Raw genomic sequence first — 24,883 nt, 5'->3', positions numbered from 1 at the left:
TGTTTTGGGTCTTCGGGGTCTTCAGGGACTTTGGGGTCTTTAAGGGTCTTTGTGGTCTTCTGGGAGTTTTGGGTGTTTTGGGTCTTCGGGGTGTTTTGAGTCTTTGGGGTGTTTTGGGTCTTCGGGGTGTTTTGGGTCTTCGGGGTGTTATGGGTCTTCGGGGTGTTTTGGGTCTTCAGGGTCTTTTGGGCTTCGGGGTCTTTTGGGTATTTTGGGTATTTTGGGTCTGCGGCACCATTTGGGTCTTTCAGATCCTCTGGGCCTTTAAGGGTATTTTGGGTCTTTGAGGTATTCAGGGTCTTTTGGGTCTTCGGGGTGATTTCGGTCTTTGGGGTCTTTTGGGTCTTTGGGGCCATTTTGGGACTTTAGGATCTTTTTGAGCCTCAGGGCCTTCAAGGGTATTTTTGGTCTTTGGGTTGTTTTGGGTCTTTGGGGTGTTTTGGGTCTTCGGGGTGTTTTGGGTCTTCGGGGTGTTTTGGGTTTTCGGGGTGTTTTGGGTCTTCGGGGTGTTTTGGGTCTTTGGGGTGTTTTGGGTCTTCGGGGTGTTTTGGGTATTTGGGGTCTTTTGGGTCTTCGGGGTGTTTTGGGTCTTTGGGGTCTTTTGGGTCTTCGGAGTCTTTTGGGTATTTGGGGCCATTTGGGTCTTTAGGGTCTTTTTGAGTCTCAGGGCCTTCAAGGGTATTTTGGGTCTTTGGGGTGTTTTGGGTCTTCAGGGTCTTGGTGGAATTAAAGGGTCGTCAAAGGTCTGAGGTGTCTCAGCAGTCAAAACGTAATTAAGATGGTTAATTAAGAGGGTAATAATTTTATTTGAAGAAGAAGACGTTTTGGCCGCATATATACGTAACGACATAACCACATACGTTTGCTCTATAATAATAATATTCTCAGTTTCACATACACCAAACAAGGAGTGTGGCCACGGTTTATTGCATGTAGTGTCCTTCACGTGCAAACCTTGCATTTTGAAATGATGCAACATGGATCTGATGACCTATATGTTTTTTTTTCTGTACGAATTCATATATTTTGTTATATTTCCCTGTATTTCCATCTCTTAGATTGATTCATTCTAGTCTAGTAGGAAGACTAGGTCCCCCTGCACCCCCCGGAGATATACTTCTAATCAGTGTTTCTAGATTGGAAAAAATGTGTAGAAAATGACTAGCTATGGCCCCAAGCTGAAAAAATGTCCCACATACCATTTTTATGCAAATTACTGCTGCCATTATCAAAAAAAGACTAGGTCCCCCTGCACCCCCCGGAGATATACTGAAACTGGCAGTGACTGGTGATTGAAATGCGGTGCCTTTTTGTGTTTCAGGTCGAGGTACGTGAACTCCCCACGATCTACAGCAACCAGGAAGAGACTGATACCAGGGTGGTTCTGTACCTCCATCATGCTGCTACCATCGGATACAAGAACGCTGTAGTCAGAACACCGGACACAGACATCCTCCTGATCCTGCTCCACCATGCCCACAACATCAAGCTGACGGTGTACCTGGATACAGGGTCAGGGAAGCATCGCCAACTTGTCAACGTCTCTGAGCTGGCAGAATCCCTGGGAGAGGACTACTGTGCCACTCTCCTGGGGTACTATGTGTTCAGCGGAGAAGACTGCACCAGTGCCTTCAAAGGGAAGGGAAAAGTCGGGCCCTTGAAAAAGCTGGAGAAGAATCCCAGGTTTCACAGGGCATTCGGTGAATTTCACAGGGTATTTAGAAAAATAAAACTTTGTGTTAACGTCTGTGTAGACGGACCTTAATATGAGTCTATTATTTCGTAAAACTGTGATTATTTTGTAAATAAAGCACTAATTAGCATACTAGTATACCATAGACACATGTAATCATGTTATGAATAGTTCTATCATGATCTATGCCCTTCAAAACATGGGTCTAGACACCTTCATTTTTCAATTATCTGCAATATTGGCTGAGATATGTCAAAAATCGTTTTTTTGATAATGGCAGCAGTAATTTGCATACAAATGGTATGTGGGACATTTTTTCAGCTTGGGGCCATAGCTAGTCATTTTCTACACATTTTTTCCAATCTAGAAACACTGATTAGAAGTATATCTCCGGGGGTGCAGGGGGACCTAGTCTTTTTTTGATAATGGCAGCAGTAATTTGCATAAAAATGGTATGTGGGACATTTTTTCAGCTTGGGGCCATAGCTAGTCGTTTTCTACACATTTTTTCCAATCTAGAAACACTGATTAGATGTATATCTCCGGGGGGTGCAGGGGGACCTAGTCTTCCTACTAGACTATTCAATTATTTTCACCGAATACAAGTTAAAATAAAATATTTTAATGATCATAAAACTATTATTGAATATAATTCTGATTTAGTTAGCCTCTGACTTCAACATGCTCAACCAATACCAAACGTTGCCGTATCTGTGGTATAAACCTACAATTCTGGACGGGAATAGTTGAATATCTCGTAATCTCGCCGATAAAATTTATATAGTGCCTTGCGTTGCTCATGGCTTAGTTGTTGCAGAAAGTGCTTTGTCAAAGCCACATCAGTCCTTGAATCATTTGTCGCCTTATGGCGTGAGTATGAAAGAGGCACTCCAACACTCTCTAAGAACCATGGTGCTTCAACAGAAATATGTTCAATTTTCCCAATGAAGTCATAGTTAATATCACAGGGATAACAGATATTTCCCATGGGAAACCAGTGCCAATTCTTGAAATTATTATGTTGGATGACAAATTGGGCAAATTCCGAAAAAGTTACATTATCACCAGTGGCAAGTAGAGATTTATCGGCATTGGGCCGAAACTCTCTTAGGATCAAACGACCTAGAGTTTTATGGAAAAGAGGATTGGGTCGCTCCATCTTATCACGGTAACAAGAGACCAGGCGGGTGAAGGGCTCACGTACGAACAAGAACTTTGTATAGTTATGGAGCCGCACACGTATTTCATCTTCACTGTAAGAGGAAAGCAAGCGCAGAGCTTTATTGGAATGTATATCCTTCCCTGTTAGTGAATCAGGTGGGACTTTCAGATGACCACCAAGTGTGAGCAATAATCGACGCCAGTTGGTGCAACCCACCTTGGGCACCTGACAGTACAGCAGCTGAAAGTTGTCTTCGACAAATATTCTTTGCAGCTTATTTCCGTTGATGTTCTCACTGGTTTCAGCAAATGGAGACATGGAAAATATTAAATTGAAGAATGCATTATACACTGGGCAACAAAAAAAACTTTTCGTCTGCTACTCAGGGAAATGCAGGTGTTCTTGGCTAAATCTAGGCCACTGATTTCAAATCTGGAATAAGAATTTAGCCAGCACGTCAGGTTTTCAAAATATGTATATATATATTAATGATACTCGGCATGCTATATTAGATACTTTATTATTGCAGATCGCCATATTGTACATCTAATATCAGTGCTTAGTAATTACTTTCACGTTGAAGGAACTGCGCTCCAACGCGAGTCGAAAGAATTGACGCGACCAAAGACGGAATTCGTCCGAGTTGCTTTATTGAAACAAAACAGCTCAGGTATTCTGACAAGCCCGTTTATCGGGCAGCAATATATATACACATTTATGTCGGGAAGTTTGCCCGGCAAAAGCTATACCGGGCATGCCCGGGTGTCAAGGGCGAGCCTTGGAAAGGCGAGTCTGGACCTGCCCGGGCGTGTTTGGCTGCGGCCTGGCAAGTCGAGGCTGGGCGTGCCCGGGCGCTCTGGACGAGCACTGGAAAGGCGATAGCGGGCGTGCCCGGGCGCTCTGGGCGAGCCCTGGAAAGGCGATAGCGGGCATGCCCGGACGCTCTGGGCGAGCCCTGAAAAGGCGATAACGGGCATGCCCGGGAAAGACGAGACCGGGCGTGCCCGGGAGGTTCGGGCGTGCCCGGGAACAGTGAGTCCGGGCATGCCCGGGAGAGGCGCGTCTGGCCGTGTTCTGGCCGGTGCAAGGCGATTGTGTGCATCCAGCGGTAACCGCTACAACGTCATAAATAATATTATAATGAAGGAGCTGGGGCTCCCACGTCGATCGGAAGAATGGACGCGACAAAAAGCTGGAATTCATCCGAGTTGCTTTAATCAAACCAAACACTCAGGCACTCTGAAAAGCCCGTTTATCGGGCAGAAATATATATACATATTATCCCGGAGCGTTTGCCCAGGAAAGGCGAGAGGGGGCGTGGCCCAGCGTTCTTGCTGCGGCCTGGCAAGTTGAGGGCGAGCCTGCCCGGGCATGCCCGGGCGTCCCGACCGAGGCCTGGCAAGTTGAGCGCGGGCCTGCCCGGGCGTCCTGGACGAGCCCGGCATGGTGATTGCTCCGCGTCCTTGATAGGTGCAAGGCGATTGTGAAAACCCAGCGGTAGCCGCTACACACGTCCCCGCAGAAACGACTTGCACCGGCAGGGTCAATTTGAGGGGGGTCCTGATGACCCGGCCGAAGCGACCCCTGGCGGGTCGTGGGAGGGGGTCCGGTGTGGTGGTGGGCGGTCGAGTGGGGGGCACCGTGGACGGGGGGCGGCCTCGCCGCGGCGGAAGGGCCACCCGTGGTGGGTGGTCGACGTCCACGTGCGCCGGCTTGAGGCGGTCCACCGCAATCCGGTCCGACTTGCCGCCGATGTCGATGACGAACGACTTGTCGTCCGGTCGCAGCACCCGGAAGGGCCCGTCGTACGGCGGCCGGAGTGGCCCCCGATGTGCGTCGTGACGCACAAAAACATACTCCGCTGTGCGAAGTGCTGGGGGGACGTAGGACTGGGGGTCACCGTGGTGGGATGTTGGCATGGGGGCAAACCGTCGGGCGGCCTCCTGGAGGTCCGAGCGCTGGTGAGCTGCGGACCAGGGACTGGTAGCGTCGGGCACGAATTCGCCCGGGACGCGTAGCGCCTGGCCATAGACCAGCTCGGCGGTGGATGCCTGGAGGTCCTCCTTGGGGGCCGTGCGGAGGCCCAAAAGGACCCACGGCAGCCGGTCGGCCGAACCGCCGTCTTGAAGGCCGGCCATGAGCGCAGCCTTCATGGAGCGGTGGAATCGCTCGCACAACCCGTTTGCTTGGGGGTGGTAGGCCGTAGTATGGTGGAGCTTGACCCCCAGGTTGCGGGCGACCGCGCCCCACAGCTCGGAGGTGAACTGTGGTCCGCGGTCTGACAAGATGTCCGCCGGTGCACCGAAGCGGGCGACCCAGGTGGCGATGAAAGCCTGCGCCACGTCGGCGGTGGTGGTGGAGACGAGGGGAACGGCCTCCGGCCACCTGGTGGTCCTGTCCACCATGGTGAGCAGGTGTGTGAACCCCCGTGACGGGGGGAGGGGGCCCACCAGATCCACGTTGACGTGGTCGAAACGTCGTTCGGGCACGGTGAAAGGTGCCAGCGGGGCCTGGGTGTGTCGGTGGACCTTGGCCCGTTGGCAGGCCGTGCAGGTGCTGGTCCAATCGCGGACGTCCCGAAGAAGGCCGTGCCAGACGAATCGCGCCGACACCAGCTTCTGGGAAGCTTTCCGGCCCGGGTGGGAAAGGCCGTGGAGGGATGCGAAGATGTGGCGTTGCCAGGTGACGGGCACGATGGGGCGAGGCTGGCCTTGGGAGACGTCGCAGAGCAGGACAGTGTCCGCGAAGGGGATGTCGGCCAGGCGGAGGCCCGTGGCCGCCGCCCGGAGGGCTTGCACCGTGGTGTCGGTGGTTTGGTCCGCCGCCATAAGCGCAAAGTCCACGCCCAGGTGGACCGCGTTCGCGCTGGCCCGGGAAAGACAGTCGGCCACGGCGTTGTTTTTGCCGGCGACGTGCCGGATGTCCGTGGTAAACTCCGACACGGCGGAGAGGTGGCGCTGTTGGCGGGCCGACCACGGCTCCGTGACCTTGGCCATGGCGTAAACCAACGGCTTGTGGTCGACGAACGCCGTGAAAGGTCGGCCCTCCAGGAGGTGGCGGAAATGGCGGACGGCCAGGTGTAGACCGAGGAGCTCCCGGTCAAACGTGCTGTATTTGAGCTCGTTCGGCCGGAGCTGCCGGCTGAAAAAAGCGAGTGGCTGCCAAACCCCGTTCACCCATTGCTCATGTACGGCGCCCACCGCGTAGTCGGAGGCATCCGTGGTGAGGGCGATGGGAGCGTTGAGCACCGGGTGAGCGAGCAGTGTTGCGTCGGCGAGGGCCCGCTTTGAGCTTTGGAAGGCCGCATCCATTGCTGCGGACCAGGCGATGTCGTGCTTGGCCGGCTTGCCCCGGAGGGCTTCGTAGAGGGGCCGCATGAGTTGAGCAGCGCGGGGCACGAAACGGTGAGAAAAATTCACCATTCCCAGGAATTCCTGCAGGGCCTTTATGGTGCGGGGACGCGGGAACGTGGTGATGGCCTCGACCTTGGTTGGCAGCGGCACGGCCCCGTTCTTGGTGATGTGGTGGCCCAAAAAATCAACGGCCGTCGTGCCGAAGTGGCATTTGGCTGGGTTGACGATGAGGCCGTGCTCGCTGAGGCGCCCGAACAGTGTTCGGAGGTGGAGGAGGTGCTCGGCCCGGGACGTGCTGGTGACGAGGATGTCGTCCAGGTAAACGAAAAGGAACGGCAGGTCACGCAGCACGCCGTCCATCAAGTGCTGGAACGCCTGAGCCGCGTTCTTGAGACCAAACGGCATCCGCAAGAATTCGAATAAGCCGAACGGCGTGATGACTGCCGTTTTAGGGACGTCGGCCGCCCTGACAGGTACCTGGTGATATCCCCGTATGAGATCAATTTTCGAAAAAATGACCCGTCCCGCCAGACGGGCGGAGAAGTCTTGGATATGCGGGATCGGGTACCTGTCGGGGGTGGTAGCGTCATTGAGACGGCGGTAGTCGCCACACGGGCGCCATCCACCCCCCGGCTTTGGCACGATGTGCAGTGGCGAGGCCCACACGCTATCGGAGCGCCGCACGATGCCGAGGTGCTCCAACGCGTCGAATTCGGCCTTCGCCACGGCGAGCTTGGCTGGGTCGAGGCGGCGGGCCCTGGCGTAGACCGGCGGGCCCGTGGTTGGTATGTGGTGCTCGATCCCATGCCGTACTGCGACGCCCGAAAACGTCGGCCACGTGAGGGCCGGGAACTCCGTGAGCAGGCGAGCAAACTCGTTCGCCGCCGGGACGGCGCATGCCAGCTCGGTCGGCGCGGAGCTGCTCAATGTGCATACCAGGGAGCTGAAGGCTTCGGCGTTGATTAAACGACGCCGTTGGACGTCCACCAGCAGTCCATGTGCGCAGAGGAAGTCGGCGCCTAGCAGAGCCATGGGCACGTTTGCGGTTACAAACGTCCAAGCAAAGCGTTGGCCGCCGAAGCAGAGTGTGACGTTGCGCGGGCCGAAGGTGCAGATGGTCGATCCGTTGGCCGCAACCAAGGAGGGGCCGCAAACTGCGGACTGCCTGTCCTGGTCAGAGGCGGGTATGACGCTCAGTTGGGCGCCGGTGTTGCACAGGAAGCGCCGTCCGGACGCTTTATCCGTGATGAACAGTAAGTTGCCCGTGTGGCCGGCGCTCATGGCTGGTAATGAACGCCGGCCCGGCCGTTTCCCGGCCTGCCGAAGGTGCACGGGGGTCGGCATGTCCGGGCCTTCTGTCCGAACCTGGCATGATAGTAACACCACGCTTGGTCAGGTGGAGGCCCCGGTCGTCGTGCTGGAGGTGCTCGGCTCGGTGTAGCGGCCGCCAATTGCGTCGGCAGTTCGGTCGTCGACCGTGCCGGGTGCTCGGGCGCCATGGGTGTTGCGTCGGACGGCGGTGGGTCCCATGTCGCCGCTGCGATGCGCTGACTTGCGGCGGAGATCTTGTCGGCTTCTCTGGCAAGGGCCCGGGGATCTGTGATCGTCGTGCTTGCCAGGGCTAGGCGTACCGGGTTAGGCAGCTGACGGAGGAACAGCTCCCGGAACAGGAATGCCGGAGAGTGCTCGCCGAGCAGTGAAAGCATGTAGTCCATTCGCTCGGAAGGGCGCGTGTCGCCGAGCTCGGGCAGGTCGAGCAGGCGCCGTGCGCGTTCCGCCGATGGGAGGGCGAAAGCGTCAAGGAGAAGCTTCTTAATCGCGCCGTATTTGTCAGCGGCTGGCGGGCTCTCGAGGAGGCTCAGGGCGCGGGCCGCGGTGGCCGAACCGAGCGCTGCTACCACATGGTGGAAGCGGGTGTCGTCGGCCGTGATGCCTCGCAGGGCGAACAGGGAATCCGCCTGTGCGAACCAAACCGCCGCGTGAGCCTCCCAGAAGGTAGGCAGTTAAAGGGCGACTGCCATGTCCATGTCGGTAGGTCACCAATGAAGGAGCTGGGGCTCCCACGTCGATCGGAAGAATGGACGCGACAAAAAGCTGGAATTCATCCGAGTTGCTTTAATCAAACCAAACACTCAGGCACTCTGAAAAGCCCGTTTATCGGGCAGCAATATATATACATATTATCCCGGAGCGTTTGCCCAGGAAAGGCGAGAGGGGGCGTGGCCCAGCGTCCTGGCTGCGGCCTGGCAAGTTGAGGGCGAGCCTGCCCGGGCGTCCTGGACGAGCCTGGCATGGTGATCGCTCCGCGTCCTTGATAGGTGCAAGGCGATTGTGAAAACCCAGCGGTAGCCGCTACAATAACAATGATTAATCTCCGTGTATAATGCGTAGTGTACAAACCAAGAACATAAACAAGTTGCAGAAAAAGAAGTTAATAAAACATTAGAACATGGTAATCTTCGCAAGGGTGTAAACTTGACAGGTAAATCTGCTCCATTGTGAGTGATCCAGAAACAACACTTCAGGTTTACACTCTTCCTTGCAATATAGTCAGCGCAGGCCCTGTTCAGACGTGTTCAGAAGTGTGTGAGACACTTGCTCTTGCGCTTGTGTGTGGAATTGGTCTCACGTTGTAAGAACCAGCAGTAATCACCCATCATGTGTGGGTTGAACTGTCCTTGATACCTAGTTTCCATGACCGAAATGTCTTGGTGGAACCTTTCGCCATGCTCATCGCATACCTCACCCAGATTAGATGAGAAAAAATCAAGATGAGAATACAAGAAGAAGTGCATTTTAAGACATATCCTACAGCAAATTCGCTGATATGCCTTTTGCATGTTGTCCACGAATTCAGAATACTGTTACATTTGTGGGAATGTCAATCATTTAGGAGTCGTGTTGTTTAGGGTGTAATGCATGGAAGTGCCAGTTCAGCTGTGAATCCCCAAATAGGACCTTTTCGTATTTATTTTTCCTTTTTCTTAAAGTTTACCCCATATCGACTCCCTTTACGAGTATTTATCCATGTTGCATCATTTCAAAATGCAAGGTTTGCATGTGAAGGACACTACATGCAATAAACCGTGACCACACTCCTTGTTTGGTGTATGTGAAACTGAGAATATTATTATAATAGAGCAAACGTATATGGTTATGTCCTTATGTATATATGCGGCCAAAACGTCATCTTCTTCTTCCTATAATATTAACACACTCTTAATCAACCTTTACGCCATGTGATTTTGACTGTTGGTGGTGTTGCACAAAAACAGCTTTAGGAAGGATTCAACCCTTTTGCTTTCAAGCAAGAGAAAGTGCGGGAAAAGAATAGAGAGAAGAAGAAGGCGACTCTTGGTGGGGTGGTGAAAAAGCGAACCTTGCTCGTGGTGTGAACGGCTTCAGAGAGCTTGTTGGTGTGAGACTCGACCTCAACGATCTTTCTGAGCTGAGGGATTTGCTGTGTTGTATGAAGGAGGTTGACGAAAGGAAAGGGATCAAAGGAGAAAGGAGTCACAGGGCGTGATGACTGGTCCATTCCCGTTTGTTCCTGCCAAGTCCCGCTCTGACGAACGTTGATGAACCTGCTCTTCAAACAGGCCTGAACCCCATTCCATCCCCATCCTCATATCCCGTTTTATTTAAATTCCCTGCGAATATTATTTTATTACTTTGCTTCCCTTCCCTTCCCTGGGTTAGATAGAGTGTTGTGTGTGGATGTTATGTCGGCCTTTCGTATCGGTTGTATGTGGCCTGTATTGATTGTTTCAATCTGTTATTATTAATTAATTAAGTCCATCATCATACCTACTGTATATGATTTGCTTATTGTATCGTTTTGCATTCTGTGAAGTAAATTTATTGTTCTTCATTTTGTTTGATTGACATTTTTCGGATTGGGTTGCGAGCTCCCCTGAGCTGCCAGTGTGGCAGTTTAAACTCTTTGCACTAAGCCAAACGTTCAAGCTTCCAAAAAACGCTCGGCCAGTTTGCGGGCCTCGGCCCGGCGGGTTGGGGATAGGACTTAGAGTCGCTGACATGAGTCACCCGATAACACACTTAGTCGGTCAGAAGTGACGTTTGGGACTCAGGTCCTCATCCCTGACGCATGTAACAATACTTTTCAGCTCTATGGTTACCAAGGAAGTTCTGCACAACCAACACAAATGCTTCCCATGCTGCAAACACAAGTGGGTTCTGTTTATTTTTGAACTCGGGATCACACATCAGTTCTCGGATCTGGGGCCCAACGAAAATGCTTGCTTTGAGTTTAGCATCAGTTTTCTCTGCGCCAAACCTCTCTCTGAGATATTGGAAGCCATTACCGTCGTGATCCAATGCCTTTACAAAGTTTTTCATCAGGCCAAGTTTGAGGTGAAGCGGTAGAAGTTAGACTTTTTGTGGGTCTACCAATGGCTTATGATGCACATTGTACCTGCTAAATATGTGCTCATGCCTTTCAGGCCAGTCTTTTACAACATAATGATTGCTGTCATCGCAGCTGTTCCATCGGCACAAGAAGCACATGTATTTTGTGTACCCCAGCTGCAGTCCGAGGAGAAGAGAAATCACTTTTAGATCACTGCAGATGTTCCACTTATGATCAGAGTGTTTAATCACTCTTAGAAGGATTTCCATGGACTCATATGTCTCCTTCATGCCGACAGCATGAGCTACAGGAACAGAGGAGGTTTTTGTTACCATTGTGCAACAAAACAGCTTTGAGGCTCACTTTTCTGGAGTCTATGACGAGTCTCCATTTAGTCAGGTTCACTATGTTTTTTCGTTCAAAATTATGGTAGATTAGCAAACCTATACATTTTTGGAAACGTTATTTCATGGAAAATCTGAAAATCAATGTTTACATTTGCCAATTCCGACCAATTCGATTCGACCAATTCGACTAATCAACCAATTCCATTCGACCAATTCGACCATTCGACCATTCGACCAATCGCTTCGATCGACCATTCGACCATTCGACCAATTCGATCGATTCGATTCGATTCGATTCATCGAATTCGATTCGATCGACCATTCGACCAATTCGATTTGCCAATCAATTTGACCGACCTTTGCTTGTGTGGAACGGACTGTGAAAACGATGCGGACTATATTGTCGGATACGACACACAGGACAGTGATGACGAACTCTAAATGGCATATTCTGTAATCGTGTATGTTTGATGCCATTGACTGCCTGTGTATATTTTGTCATTGACTGCCCGTGTAGATGTGAAGTTATACTGACTGCATGTGTATATATGATTTTTGCTGACTGCCTGTGTATGTTTGGTGATATGAATTATTGTGACACATTTTGATGTTATTAACTGCCTGTACAAAATGATAACATGTTGTAGCGGCTGCCGCTGGGTTTTCACAATCGCCTTGCACCTATCAAGGACGCGGAGCGATCACCATGCCGGGCTCGTCCAGGACGCCCGGGCAGGCCCGCGCTCAACTTGCCAGGCCTCGGGCGGGACGCCCGGGCATGCCCGGGCATGCCCGGGCAGGCTCGCCCTCAACTTGCCAGGCCGCAGCCAGGACGCGGGGCCACGCCCCCTGGCGCCGGGCCTGGGCAAACCCTCCGGGATAATAGTTATATATATTGCTGCCCGATAAACGGGTTTTCAGAGTGCCTGAGTGTTTGATTTGATTAAAGCAACTCGGATGAATTCCAGCTTTTTGTCGCGTCCATTCTTCCGATCGACGTGGGAGCCCCAGCTCCTTCATTGGTGACCTACCGACATGGACACGGCAGTCGCCCTTAAACTGCCTACCTTCTGGGAGGCTCACGCGGCGGTTTGGTTCACACAGGCGGAGTCCCTGTTCGCCCTGCGAGGCATCACGGCCGACGACACCCGCTTCCACCATGTGGTAGCTGCGCTCGGTTCGGCTACCGCGTCCCGCGCCCTGAGCCTCCTCGAGAGCCCGCCAGCCGCTGACAAATACGGCGCGATTAAGAAGCTTCTCCTCGATGCTTTCGCCCTCCCATCGGCGGAACGCGCACGGCGTCTGCTCGAACTGCCTGAGCTCGGCGACACGCGCCCTTCCGAGCGAATGGACTACATGCTTTCACTGCTCGGCGAGCACTCTCCGGCATTCCTGTTCCGGGAGCTGTTCCTCCGTCAGCTGCCTAACCCGGTACGCCTCGCCCTGGCAAGCACGACGATCACAGATCCCCGGGCTCTTGCCAGAGAAGCCGACAAGATCTCCGCCGCAGGACAGCGCGTCGCAGCGGCGACATGGGACCCACTGCCGTCCGACGCAACACCCATGGCGCCCGAGCACCCGGCACGGTCGACGGCCGAACTGCCGACGCAATTGGCGGCCGCTACACCGCGCCGACCACCTGCAGCACGACGACCGGGGCCTCCACCTGACCAAGCGTGGTGTTACTATCATGCCAGGTTCGGACAGAAGGCCCGGACATGCCGACCCCCGTGCACCTTCGGCAGGCCGGGAAACGGCCGGGCCGGCGTTCATTACCAGCCATGAGCGCCGGCCACACGGGCAACTTACTGTTCATCACGGATAAAGCGTCCGGACGGCGCTTCCTGTGCGACACCGGCGCCCAACTGAGCATCATACCCGCCTCTGACCAGGACAGGCAATCCGCGGTTTGCGGCCCCTCCTTGGTTGCGGCCAACGGATCGACCATCCGCACCTTCGGCCCGCGCAACGTCACCCTCTGCTTCGGCGGCCAACGCTTTGCTTGGACGTTTGTAACCGCAAACGTGCCCATGGCTCTGCTAGGCGCCGACTTCCTCTGCGCACACGGACTACTGGTGGACGTCCAACGGCGTCGTTTAATCAACGCCGAAACCTTCAGCTCCCTGGTATGCACATTGAGCAGCTCCGCGCCGACCGAGCTGGCATGCACCGTCCCGGCGGCGAACGAGTTTGCTCGCCTGCTCACGGAGTTCCCGGCCCTCACGCGGCTGACGTTTTCGGCCGTCGCAGTACGGCATGGGATCGAGCACCACATACCAACCACGGGCCCGCCGGTCTACGCCAGGGCCCGCCGCCTCGACCCAGCCAAGCTCGCCGTAGCGAAGGCCGAATTCGACGCGTTGGAGCACCTCAGCATCGTGCGGCGCTCCGATAGCGCGTGGGCCTCGCCACTGCACATCGTGCCCAAGCCGGGGGGTGGATGGCGCCCGTGTGGCGACTACCGCCGTCTCAATGACGCTACCACCCCCGACAGGTACCCGATCCCGCATATCCAAGACTTCTCCGCCCGTCTCGCGGGACGGGTCATTTTTTCGAAAATTGATCTCATACGGGGATATCACCAGGTACCTGTCAGGGCGGCCGACGTCCCTAAAACGGCAGTCATCACGCCGTTCGGCTTATTCGAATTCTTGCGGATGCCGTTTGGTCTCAAGAACGCGGCTCAGGCGTTCCAGCGCTTGATGGACGGCGTGCTGCGTGACCTGCCGTTCCTTTTCGTTTACCTGGACGACATCCTCGTCGCCAGCACGTCCCGGGCCGAGCACCTCCTCCACCTCCGAACACTGTTCGGGCGCCTCAGCGAGCACGGCCTCATCGTCAACCCGGCCAAATGCCACTTCGGCACGACGGCCGTTGATTTTTTGGGCCACCACATCACCAAGAACGGGGCCGTGCCGCTGCCAACCAAGGTCGAGGCCATCACCACGTTCCCGCGTCCCCGCACCATAAAGGCCCTGCAGGAATTCCTGGGAATGGTGAATTTTTATCACCGCTTCGTGCCCCGCGCTGCTCAACTCATGCGGCCCCTCTACAAAGCCCTCCGGGGCAAGCCGGCCAAGCACGACATCGCCTGGCCCGCAGCAATGGATGCGGCCTTCCAACGCTCAAAGCGGGCCCTCGCCGACGCAACACTGCTTGCTCACCCGGTGCTCAACGCTCCCATCGCCCTCACCACGGATGCCTCCGACTACGCGGTGGGCGCCGTACATGAGCAATGGGTGAACGGGGTTTGGCAGCCACTCGCTTTTTTCAGCCGGCAGCTCCGGCCGAACGAGCTCAAATACAGCACGTTTGACCGGGAGCTCCTCGGTCTACACCTGGCCGTCCGCCCTTTCCGCCACCTCCTGGAGGGCCGACCTTTCACGGCGTTCGTCGACCACAAGCCGTTGGTTTACGCCATGGCCAAGGTCACGGAGCCATGGTCGGCCCGCCAACAGCGCCACCTCTCCGCCGTGTCGGAGTTTACCACGGACATCCGGCACGTCGCCGGCAAAAACAACGCCGTGGCCGACTGTCTTTCCCGGGCCAGCGCGAACGCGGTCCACCTGGGCGTGGATTTTGCGCTTATGGCGGCGGACCAAACCACCGACACCACGGTGCAAGCCCTCCGGGCGGCGGACACGGGCCTCCGCCTGGCCGACATCCCCTGCGCGGACACTGTCCTGCTCTGCGACGTCTCCCAAGGCCAGCCTCGCCCCATCGTGCCCGTCACCTGGCAACGCCGCATCTTCGCCTCCCTCCACGGCCTTTCCCACCCGGGCCGGAAAGCTTCCCAGAAGCTGGTGTCGGCGCGTTTCGTCTGGCACGGCCTTCGTCGGGACGTCTGCGATTGGACCAGCACCTGCACGGCCTGCCAACGGGCCAAGGTCCACCGACACACCCAGGCCCCGCTGGCACCTTTCACCGTGCCCGAACGACGTTTCGACCACGTCAACGTGGATCTGGTGGGCCCCCTCCCCCCGTCACGGGGGTTCACACACCTGCTCACCATGGTGGACAGGACCACCAGGTGGCCGGAGGCCGTTCCCCTCGTCTCCACCACCACCGCCGACGTGGCGCAGGCTTTCATCGCCACCTGGGTCGCCCGCTTCGGCGCACCGGCGGACATCTCGTCAGACCGCGGACCACAGTTCACCTCCGAGCTGTGGGGCGCGGTCGCCCGCAACCTGGGGGTCAAGCTCCACCGTACTACGGCCTACCACCCCCAAGCAAACGGGTTGTGCGAGCGATGCCACCGCTCCATGAAGGCCGCGCTCATGGCCGGCCTTCAAGACGGCGGTTGGGCCGACCGGCTGCCGTGGGTCCTTTTGGGCCTCCGCACGGCCCCCAAGGAGGACCTCCAGGCATCCACCGCCGAGCTTGTCTATGGCCAGGCGCTACGCGTCCCGGGCGAATTCGTGCCCGACGCTACCAGTCCCTGGTCCGCAGCTCACCAGCGCTCGGACCTCCAGGAGGCGGCCCGACGGTTTGCCCCCGTGCCAACATCCCACCACGGTGACCCCCAGTCCTACATCCCCCCAGCACTCCGCACAGCGGAGTATGTTTTTGTGCGTCACGACGCACATCGGTGGCCACTCCAGCCGCCGTACGACGGGCCCTTCCGGGTGCTGCGACGGGACGACAAGTCGTTCGTCATCGACATCGGCGGCAGGTCGGACCGGATTGCGGTGGACCGCCTCAAGCCGGCGCACGTGGACGTCGACCACCCACCACGGGTGGCCCTTCCGCCGCGGCGAGGCCGCCCCCCATCCACGGTGCCCCCCACTCGACCGCCCACCACCTCACCGGACCCCCTCCCACGACCCGCCACGGGTCGCTTCGGCCGGGTCATCAGGACCCCCCTCAAATTGACCCTGCCGGTGCAAGTCGATTCTGGGGGGACGTGTGTAGCGGCTGCCGCTGGGTTTTCACAATCGCCTTGCACCTATCAAGGACGCGGAGCGATCACCATGCCGGGCTCGTCCAGGACGCCCGGGCAGGCCCGCGCTCAACTTGCCAGGCCTTGGTCGGGACGCCCGGGCATGCCCGGGCATGCCCGGGCAGGCTCGCCCTCAACTTGCCAGGCCGCAGCCAGGACGCGGGGCCACGCCCCCTGGCGCCGGGCCTGGGCAAACCCTCCGGGATAATAGTTATATATATTGCTGCCCGATAAACGGGTTTTCAGAGTGCCTGAGTGTTTGATTTGATTAAAGCAACTCGGATGAATTCCAGCTTTTTGTCGCGTCCATTCTTCCGATCGACGTGGGAGCCCCAGCTCCTTCAATGTATTTGATTATGCAACTTATCGCGAAAATAAAGACAGTATTTTGCAATTCAAAACCTTTGATTCGTGTCTTACCATTCCCCATAGCACGAATTTTATACTTTCATTGGATTCCTTGTCCCTGAAAATATAGGTTTAGTGTATTTTTAAAAGTTTTTAGGGTAATTAGAGGCAGAAATAGAACAAAATATGTATTTTACAGTGGCCATTTTGAAAATCCAAAATGGCCGCCATACAGGTATCTCTCCAAATGTAAACATTGATTTTTAGTTTCCTTATGCTATAACCTTTCCAAAAATGTATAGGTTTGCTAATCTACCATGATTTTGAACGAAATATAATTTATTGACATCGTGAACCTGACTAATTCATCGGGCACGTGTTTGTTTCTTAGCTCATGCATTAGGCCATTCACATCAGCAAAGAAACAAACATCATTGTCTATCTTAATTGCTGTATTGCTGTAGTCTGGAGCCCAACACTTCAGTCTTCTCCTTTGACAATGACAGGTCTCTCACCAGATCGTTTAATGCTGCTTGATTAAGCAAATGTGGCTTCTTTTCTTCAGATTCAGGTTCATTCAGTTCATCCATATCACCCATAGCATCGTCAGAGTTGTCATCGCTTTCATCTGCAGCAGCTTCTGGTGGAACTGGCACAGGATAATCCAAGTAATGGGGGACAGGTTTCAGAGCAGACTGACAATCTGGATATACAATTTTTTACTTGTTTTTCGTTGAGAAACCAGCAATATTTGTCATACAAAAGTAGCAGTCAGTGTGATAATTCATTGGCTCACACCATATCATTGGCACAGCAAAAGGCATTCCCTTCCTTTTGCCACTCAACCACTGCGTAAGCCCGAGTTACACATGGTGCAGCACACATGAGGTGCCCAGCTCTTGTCTTGGTCTACTTATTACCAGATAAATTGATCCTTTTAACGTCGCGTCACTTGCCATTGTGGTTTTCAAGAACGTAAACACAACGTTAACCGAGGACCAAGTGTATATGTATTTCACCTCTTTGGTTTTGGTTGCCCATTACTTGATTTAACTAGATGGTATTCATAGAATACTTACCCTGCGCAGTCAATTTGTTGCGAGCCAACTCTTCTGTATTTTGAACATTTTTTTTTCTTTGATCCAATATGGCTGCCAGACAACGTGAGCGATGACATCATAAATTTATATTCTCGAATATAATTGTTGCATAGATCATGCTCAATAAATTTCAAACTGATAAGACTAAGCATTGGCCCTGTCAAATTATGACGTCATAATTATGGCACCAAGGACGTAATCGTTAACAACACCTATTCCCCTTAAGGAGTTCTTTACAATGAGCCACGTTTAAATTTTTTCCATAGAGCGGTTTTGGAGATAATGAGGTGCAACGTTTGTTTTTTTTACAAGATTGCGCCTGTACCACATGACCTATGACGTCATGATTATCATTCATATATTTTACAGGAGGAGGTGCTTCACCCACCCACCAGAGCAAAAAGGTGCTCCTATGGTGAAAATTTCGTGTCAATGGGACCAAGAATTGCAGAGAAAAAAAATTCATACTGATCGAATCAAGCATTGTACTTGTCGAATTATGATGTCATAATTAAGGTATGGATGATATCATCATGAACGTATCTTATTCCCTAATGGGAGTACTTAACAATGAGCCATGATTCAATTTTTTCCATGGAGCGGTTTCAGAGATATAGAGATGCAACTTTTTTCGATTTCTCCAAGATGGCGCATGTACCACGTGACCTATAACATCATAATTATCAATAAAAAATTATACAGGAGGAGCCGCTCATATTCTGAAAAGTTCGCATCCATCGGACTAACAGTTGCAGAAGAATTTTTTTTTTTCATACTGATCAGATCAAGCGTTGTACTTTTCGAATTATGACGTCATAATGAAGGAACCGATGACATCATCATCAACATATCTTATTCCCCATGGGAAGTACTTGACAATGAGCCATGTTTCAATTTTTTCCATTGAGCGGTTTGGGAGATATAGAGGTGTAACTTTTTTCCAAGATGCCATCCGTACCACATGACCTATGACGTCATAATTATGAATAAAAAAATTATACAGGCGAAGGCACTCCTGTGGTAAAGTTGCGTGTCAATCGGACCAACGGTTGCTGAGAAAATGAATTTTTAAAATTCAGACATGCACGCATGTACGCCACACATACGCACCCGAATGCCTAACCCTGCTTTTCGCTGCGCGAGCGCAGGGTAAATATATACATTGTATTTAAACATTTTAGTGTCAAGTTATTAACTCTTCAGCATAGAAGCGGCACGCAAAATTGAAATGCCGTGTGGAAAATTTTACTTAAAAATTCATACCTTGGTCAGTTTTCATCCATTTTAAATAATTTAAAGTGCATTCCAAACCTCTTTTTATGAAAAATAATATTCTACAACAGTTGTTGTGGATAATTATTGTTGGACCAAGTTAGGACCAAGTTATGTGAGTTAGGACCAAGTTAGTTAGGACCAAGTTAGGACCAAGTTATTTATGTAGTTTTAGGACCAAGATAATTCCATGTTGAAAGTGTGGCTAATTGGTTGTAATTGAAGCGTAATTGAAACAAAAAACTAATAATTTATGCTCACTCAAAATCACCCCCCAGAGTAAGCTACTGTAATTGGACCATATGTATAACTCCAAATCCTGACCTGCTAAGAAAATTCTGACCACATTCAGAATCGGCATACTCGATTTAGTCTAGAACATATGTTTCTACCCCAGTAGCAAAATCTTTGTTTTCCAGTGTTATGTCGTGTGGAGTCTTATTTGGAGCAGCAGTTTTTCAGAAGGTTTTTTCTGAGATAATAGCAAAATATTGTTTTACACTCGTATTTATTTATTTCCTTGTTGTTCTTATATTAACATTCATCTCAAGTCGTGTAACAATGAAGGAAACTGTGTTGTGTACATGTATATTCACGATAATTTGTTTACCTTTTTTGACTGTTCTCCTGCCTGCAGACAGATTTAATAATGGCTTTCCGTCTTATTTGTTCCATTTGGATGTTGTTGGCTACTTCTCGCTGTGTGTCAACCTTCCACTTGCTTCCAAAAGGACCTGTAACACAATTTATGCTCATTTAGTACAATTACAAGCTGTACAGGAGTAGGTAGGACCAACTTAGGACCAATTCATCTATGTAGTTTTAGGACCAAGTTGTTTCCTGTTGAAAGTGTGGCTAATTGGTTGTAATTGAAGCGTTATGGATCCGTCACTTCCGTCACTTCCATTTTATACTTGTAGGATTTTTAGTTTCAGGTAATATTGTTGTTAAGATTTTTGTGTGAAATGGAGATGACTTTAGTAAAAGGTGAAAATAAGTGTTTGTGAAGGAAAAAGGAATACGAGGCAAACAAACCGGAAGAAAAGGGCAAAGAGGAGGAGCTTGGGAGAGTCCGAGTCGAGATCGGCAGGGAGAGGAGAGGGAGATAGAGCCGTGAGTTGCATCGAGGCTGCGAGTGGACTTTTTTATATTGGTCACGAATGAGTTGAGGCTTCCCCAGAAAGGGATTGCCCGCGACATCGTCATGTATTGGGAGTGCAATTATTAAACCTGAGTCTCAGGTTTTATCACCAAGAGTGAGTCATTGTTGGAGGGAGCCAGCGCCTCCATTACAGGCCGATACACCATTTTGTTCTCGAAGAGGCTGTCAGCTTGGTGCATCTTGTCTGGTCATTGGGATTCCCATATCGACCTCACCGTGTGGATTGCCGTTGGATTCCATATCGGCTCAATTCCCATATCGACCTCTCACCTCGTAACTCCTCATCCACAGTCGCGCCAATACCTGCTTGTTGGTTTGTCATTCTGCACGGCTTCAACCAGCGTGGGGATCTGTGCACGGACTTTGGGGAATGTTACATTCCACTCATGTCTGGCGTATCATGAGTTTATTGCTTTGAGAGCATTGGGGAATGATGGTACCATCATTTGTATTGTTCATTTGATGCAAGTGATATTTTCATTGTACTTTCGTTAAGAGTGTTGTTATTGTGTATGTGAGAGTTATTAATACAATTACTTGTTTTGTTCTGCAATTGCATTGGTGTGGCTTTACCATGGTTTATTAGAACACTCAAAACTAGAACGGGCACTCGGTAGAGCGCATACCTTCGCCGCAGCTACTGTTCTGTACTTGGCATGGGAGTGTAGGGAACAGAACAACAAAAATACGATTTTGACCTTTTCGTGACCTTGACCTTGACCTTTGACCCGATTGCTCCCAAAATCTAATCAAATGTGTCCCGTATAATAACCAATCATCCCACCAAATTTCATGCAATTCGGTTGAATACTTTTTGAGTTATGCGATTAACATACACACACACACACAGACATACAAATAAATACACAGCGATCAAAACATAACCTTCCGCTTTTTGCTCCTCGTCCTGGAATGTTCTATGATGATGTCACCTGCATGCGCCAATCAACTAGCGCCATCGCATCACCTCATCCAATTGTCCTTCGGGGCATAGCCTCATGGTCACTCTTCGCACCCCTTGCGATGACTTGGCTGGTGGCATCAATGGTAGTGTTCGGCTCCGGTCTGCGAATATGTTATTTAGTGGAGGAGCAAAATGCATGGCTGGTGTTGCAAGTGTCATAAGGATTGGACTTCCATTTTTGGTTCCCAAGGTGAGGTTGTGTGTCGTCTGAGCTCGTCCACGGCTATCAAAGTTAAGTTTTTTTTTCTTCTCTAAGTTAAGTATTTTGTTTTGCTGTGAATGTGTCTACTGTATTTCTGGTTCCATCATGTTTTGCATTTTGTGCACAATTGTGTATTAGTCGGTCAGTTTAGTCGTACGTGTTTGGGGCCTGGTTAGCCTCGAGGCCTGACCCCTGGATGACGCCTGCATCTGTTCAACAGTGAACACTGTTCTTCAATTTAATTTGAAACCTATGTTGTACAACAAATAAAACAAAAACCTTGTGGGACATTTTGTAAGGCTCAAATGCATGCCCAATTCCTGCATCTAAGGGTTAAACCAACTAACTTTTCTAATAGTTATATGACCCATTACAAGTACCATATGAATCCACCATATTTATCATTGAGGACCCCCCCCCCCCCCCCCCACCCCCCCAAAAGGACTGTGCTGTCTAAGATGGTAGTAGCGATGCGGAATACATCATTCCACACTCAAGTCTACTAAAGGGCTCCCCTGCTGAGGCCTCGCATCTGAGGAAGAGAAGGTCTAGTGTCATGCCAAATAGGATGGCACCAGACACAATGCTGGCTTAAAAGCGTGGGATGCTGCCATCTTGAAATTGATTGGCACTGTTCTCCTAATCACTAAATTATGGTGTGCCTCATCAAATGCATGCCACCATAAGGAACTGGGAAAACTACTTCCACCATGATGCAAGGTGAGGAGTCTTTTCAAGAAATGTGCAAGCGTGGTCTGCATTGACTCATTGGATTTCCACACCCCCTCACAATTTTTAAAAAGGTGTGTAAACCTGCAAATAGAACAATATGAACATACTGCTGTGATGGATAAGGGAATTTTGCCAGATGAAGGGCTGAACACGTGGCCTGCATTGTAGATTGTTTTTGTTGTTCATACCTGCCCTGACTACGAGAGGGTACACCCATGGAAACTTTTCGGCCTGGGGTCTTTTTTTTTTTTCTTTTTTTTTTTTTGTATACTGAATCGAGGCTCGTGAAAGAGCTGACAACCGCGAGGGAAAGACAGCACAGGGGGACCACGAGGGAAAGACAGCACAGGGGGACCACGAGGGAAAGACAGCACAGGGGGACTGAGAGGGAAAGACAGCACAGGGGGACCACGAGGGAAAGACAGCACAGGGGGACCACGAGGGAAAGATAGCACAGGGGGGCCATGAGGGAAAGACAGTACAGGGGGACCGCGAGGGAAAGACAGCACAGGGGGACCACAACGGAAAGACAGTACAGGGGGACCACGAGGGAAAGACAGCACAGGGGGACCACGAGGGAAAGACAGCACAGGGGGACCGCGAGGGAAAGACAGCACAGCGGGACCACGAGGGAAAGACAGTACAGGGGGACCGCGACGGAAAGACAGCACAGGGGGACCATGAGGGAAAGACAGCACAGGGGGACCGCGAGAGAAAGACAGCACAGGGGGACCACGAGGGAAAGACAGCACAGGGGGACCGTGAGGGAAAGACAGCGCAGGGGGACCGTGACGGAAAGACAGCACAGGGGGCCCGCGAGGGAAAGACAGTACAGGGGGACCACGAGGGAAAGACAGCACAGGGGGACCGCGAGGGAAAGACAATACAGGGCGACCGCGAGGGAAAGACAATACAGGGGGACCACGAGGGAAAGACAGTACAGGGGGACCATGAGGGAAAGACAGCACAGGGGGACCGCGAGGGAAAGACAGTACAGGGGGACCACGAGGGAAAGACAGCACAGGGGGACCACGAGGGAAAGACTGCACAGGGGGACCGCGAGGGAAAGACAGCACAGGGGGACCGTGAGGGAAAGACAATACAGGGGGACCACGAGGGAAAGTCAGTACAGGGGGACCACGAGGGAAAGACAGTACAGGGGGACCACGAGGGAAAGACAGCACAGGGGGACCGCGAGGGAAAGACAGTACAGGGGGACCACGAGGGAAAGACAGCACAGGGGCACCGCGAGGGAAAGACAGGACAGGGGGACCACGAGGGAAAGACAGCACAGGGGGACCGCGAGGGAAAGACAGCACAGGGGGACCGTGAGGGAAAGACAGCACAGGGGGACCATGAGGGAAAGACAGTACAGGGGGACCGTGAGGAAAGACAGCACAGGGGGACCACGAGGGAAAGACAGCACAGGGGGACCGTGACGGAAAGACAGCACAGGGGGACCACGAGGGAAAGACAGCACAGGGGGACCGCGAGGGAAAGACAGCACAGGGGGACCGCGAGGGAAAGACAGCACAGGGGGACTGCGAGGGAAAGACAGCACAGGGGGACTGCGAGGGAAAGACAGCACAGGGGGACCACGAGGGAAAGACAGCACAGGGGGACCACGAGGGAAAGACAGTACAGGGGGACCACGACGGAAAGACAGCACAGGGGGACCACGAGGGAAAGACAGCACAGGGGGACCGCGACGGAAAGACAGCACAGGGGGACCATGAGGGAAAGACAGCACAGGGGGACTGCAAGGGAAAGACAGCACAAGGGGACCACGAGGGAAAGACAGCACAGGGGGACCACGAGGGAAAGACAGCACAGGGGGACCGCGAGGGAAAGACAGCACAGGGGGACCACGACGGAAAGACAGTACAGGGGGACCACGAGGGAAAGACAGCACAGGGGGACCACAAGGGAAAGACAGTACAGGGGGCCCGTGAGGGAAAGACAGCACAGGGGGACCATGACGGAAAGACAGTACATGGGGACCACGAGGGAAAGACAGCACAGGGGGACCACGAGGGAAAGACAGTACAGGGGGACCACGACAGAAAGACAGTACAGGGGGACCGCGAGGGAAAGACAGCACAGGGGGACCGCGAGGGAAAGACAGCACAGGGGGACCGCGAGGGAAAGACAGCACAGGGGGTAATGAGAACAGGGGGTAAGTCTTCAGGTAATTATGAGAATTAATTAACCTGAGGACCGAAACTATAAGAACAGGAATTATTCATGAAAGCAGAATTAAATTGATCAATTGTTTCAATGAAATTGTCAAATTTGTCACGAGGTGACAAAAGGGGAGAAGTTATGGGTAAATTTAATCTTAACCATTGATCAAAGGCTATATCCAGCTCGGTTGTAGATAAAGCCGAGCTTAAAGGTAATTTGCCTCCAGTTTGAATAAAAGCCAAACTTGCTGCATTAAGTATGGGGGAGTCATAAATAACAACTAAAGGTGTTTCCCCTCAAAAAGGCAACCTTTTAAGATATATTGGGGTAGATCAACTATTGGAGAATAACATATCACGCGAAATGGATTTTAAATTCTACACTGTAATCAGATGGGGTGACAACAAGTCTATTATGCTCTCATAATAGACATTGGCAGGCGGAAGTTAGCTCACCTGGAACGAAGCTTAGCGGAGCTCATGCGATGGCGCGTCGTCCGTCAGTCCGTCCGTAAATACTTTATGATACGAAAATAAATCACTTTCGACTTCATAATTTTAAAGATGAATCATTTCACATCGTAATATTGCAGTGAGATGAACTGTTTTCTCATCAATTGACCACAAAATTATAAAATGTATTTGAATGAAACCAACCTGGCTTCATGAACATGAAAATCGTCACCAACAGAGATGCCAACACGAAGACAAGGAAATGAGAAATCCTGAAGTAAGGCATTACAATCACTTGTCTGGGACAAACTTCTCGTTCCGTGTCACCCTGGATTGTCTCACCGTGTGTGAGGCGTGTCTCACCGTGTGTGGGGCGTGTCTCACCGTGTGTGGGGCGTGTCCTCGCGCACCTGATCTCACATCAAGTACGTAACTTTTTTCATTAAGTAATATCATTAGCATGTGAATAAATAATTACAGTAAGGTTGTGAAGTTCTTGGAAGTTGTGCATTGTGGTTGATAACATTGCATTTGCGTATTTCAATGAAACAACAAAAACTAAGTGCTTCATCTGGTACAATGATTCCTCGGGTTTTCTTTTGCG

The 24,883-nt window shown here is 52.0% G+C and overlaps 1 protein-coding gene across 1 annotated transcript; it reads right to left on the bottom strand.

The window, feature by feature from the left end:
- Positions 1-594: 594 nt before the first annotated feature.
- On the bottom strand, positions 595-24,627 carry LOC137425317 (carbohydrate sulfotransferase 9-like). Its single transcript, XM_078776532.1, has 4 exons — positions 24,484-24,627; positions 19,194-19,317; positions 2,273-3,150; positions 595-1,069 (listed from the first exon to the last, which is right to left on the bottom strand). The coding sequence occupies exons 1-3, from the start codon at positions 24,563-24,565 to the stop codon at positions 2,418-2,420; spliced, it is 939 nt and encodes a 312-aa protein (XP_078632658.1). The 5' UTR covers positions 24,566-24,627; the 3' UTR covers positions 595-1,069; positions 2,273-2,417.
- Positions 24,628-24,883: the final 256 nt, after the last annotated feature.

The sequence above is a fragment of the Myxine glutinosa genome, chromosome 4, assembly GCF_964187855.1.
Source record: "Myxine glutinosa chromosome 4, kmMyxGlut1.1, whole genome shotgun sequence".
NCBI classification, from domain to species: domain Eukaryota; kingdom Metazoa; phylum Chordata; class Myxini; order Myxiniformes; family Myxinidae; genus Myxine; species Myxine glutinosa.
Note: the sequence above shows the minus strand (reverse complement) of the source record. Positions and strands in the feature narration are given on the sequence as shown.

What these genes read in the sequence shown, in the direction of transcription:
- LOC137425317 (XM_078776532.1), bottom strand. Translation starts at nt 24,565, where the DNA reads ATGCCTTACTTCAGGATTTCTCATTTCCTTGTCTTCGTGTTGGCATCT. An exon ending in TTTCATGTTCATGAAGCCAG is followed by an intron (nt 19,318 to 24,483) that starts GTTGGTTTCATT and finishes ATTGTGTTACAG; the next exon opens with GTCCTTTTGGAAGCAAGTGG. An exon ending in CAGGAGAACAGTCAAAAAAG is followed by an intron (nt 3,151 to 19,193) that starts GTAAACAAATTA and finishes TGCTGAAACCAG; the next exon opens with TGAGAACATCAACGGAAATA.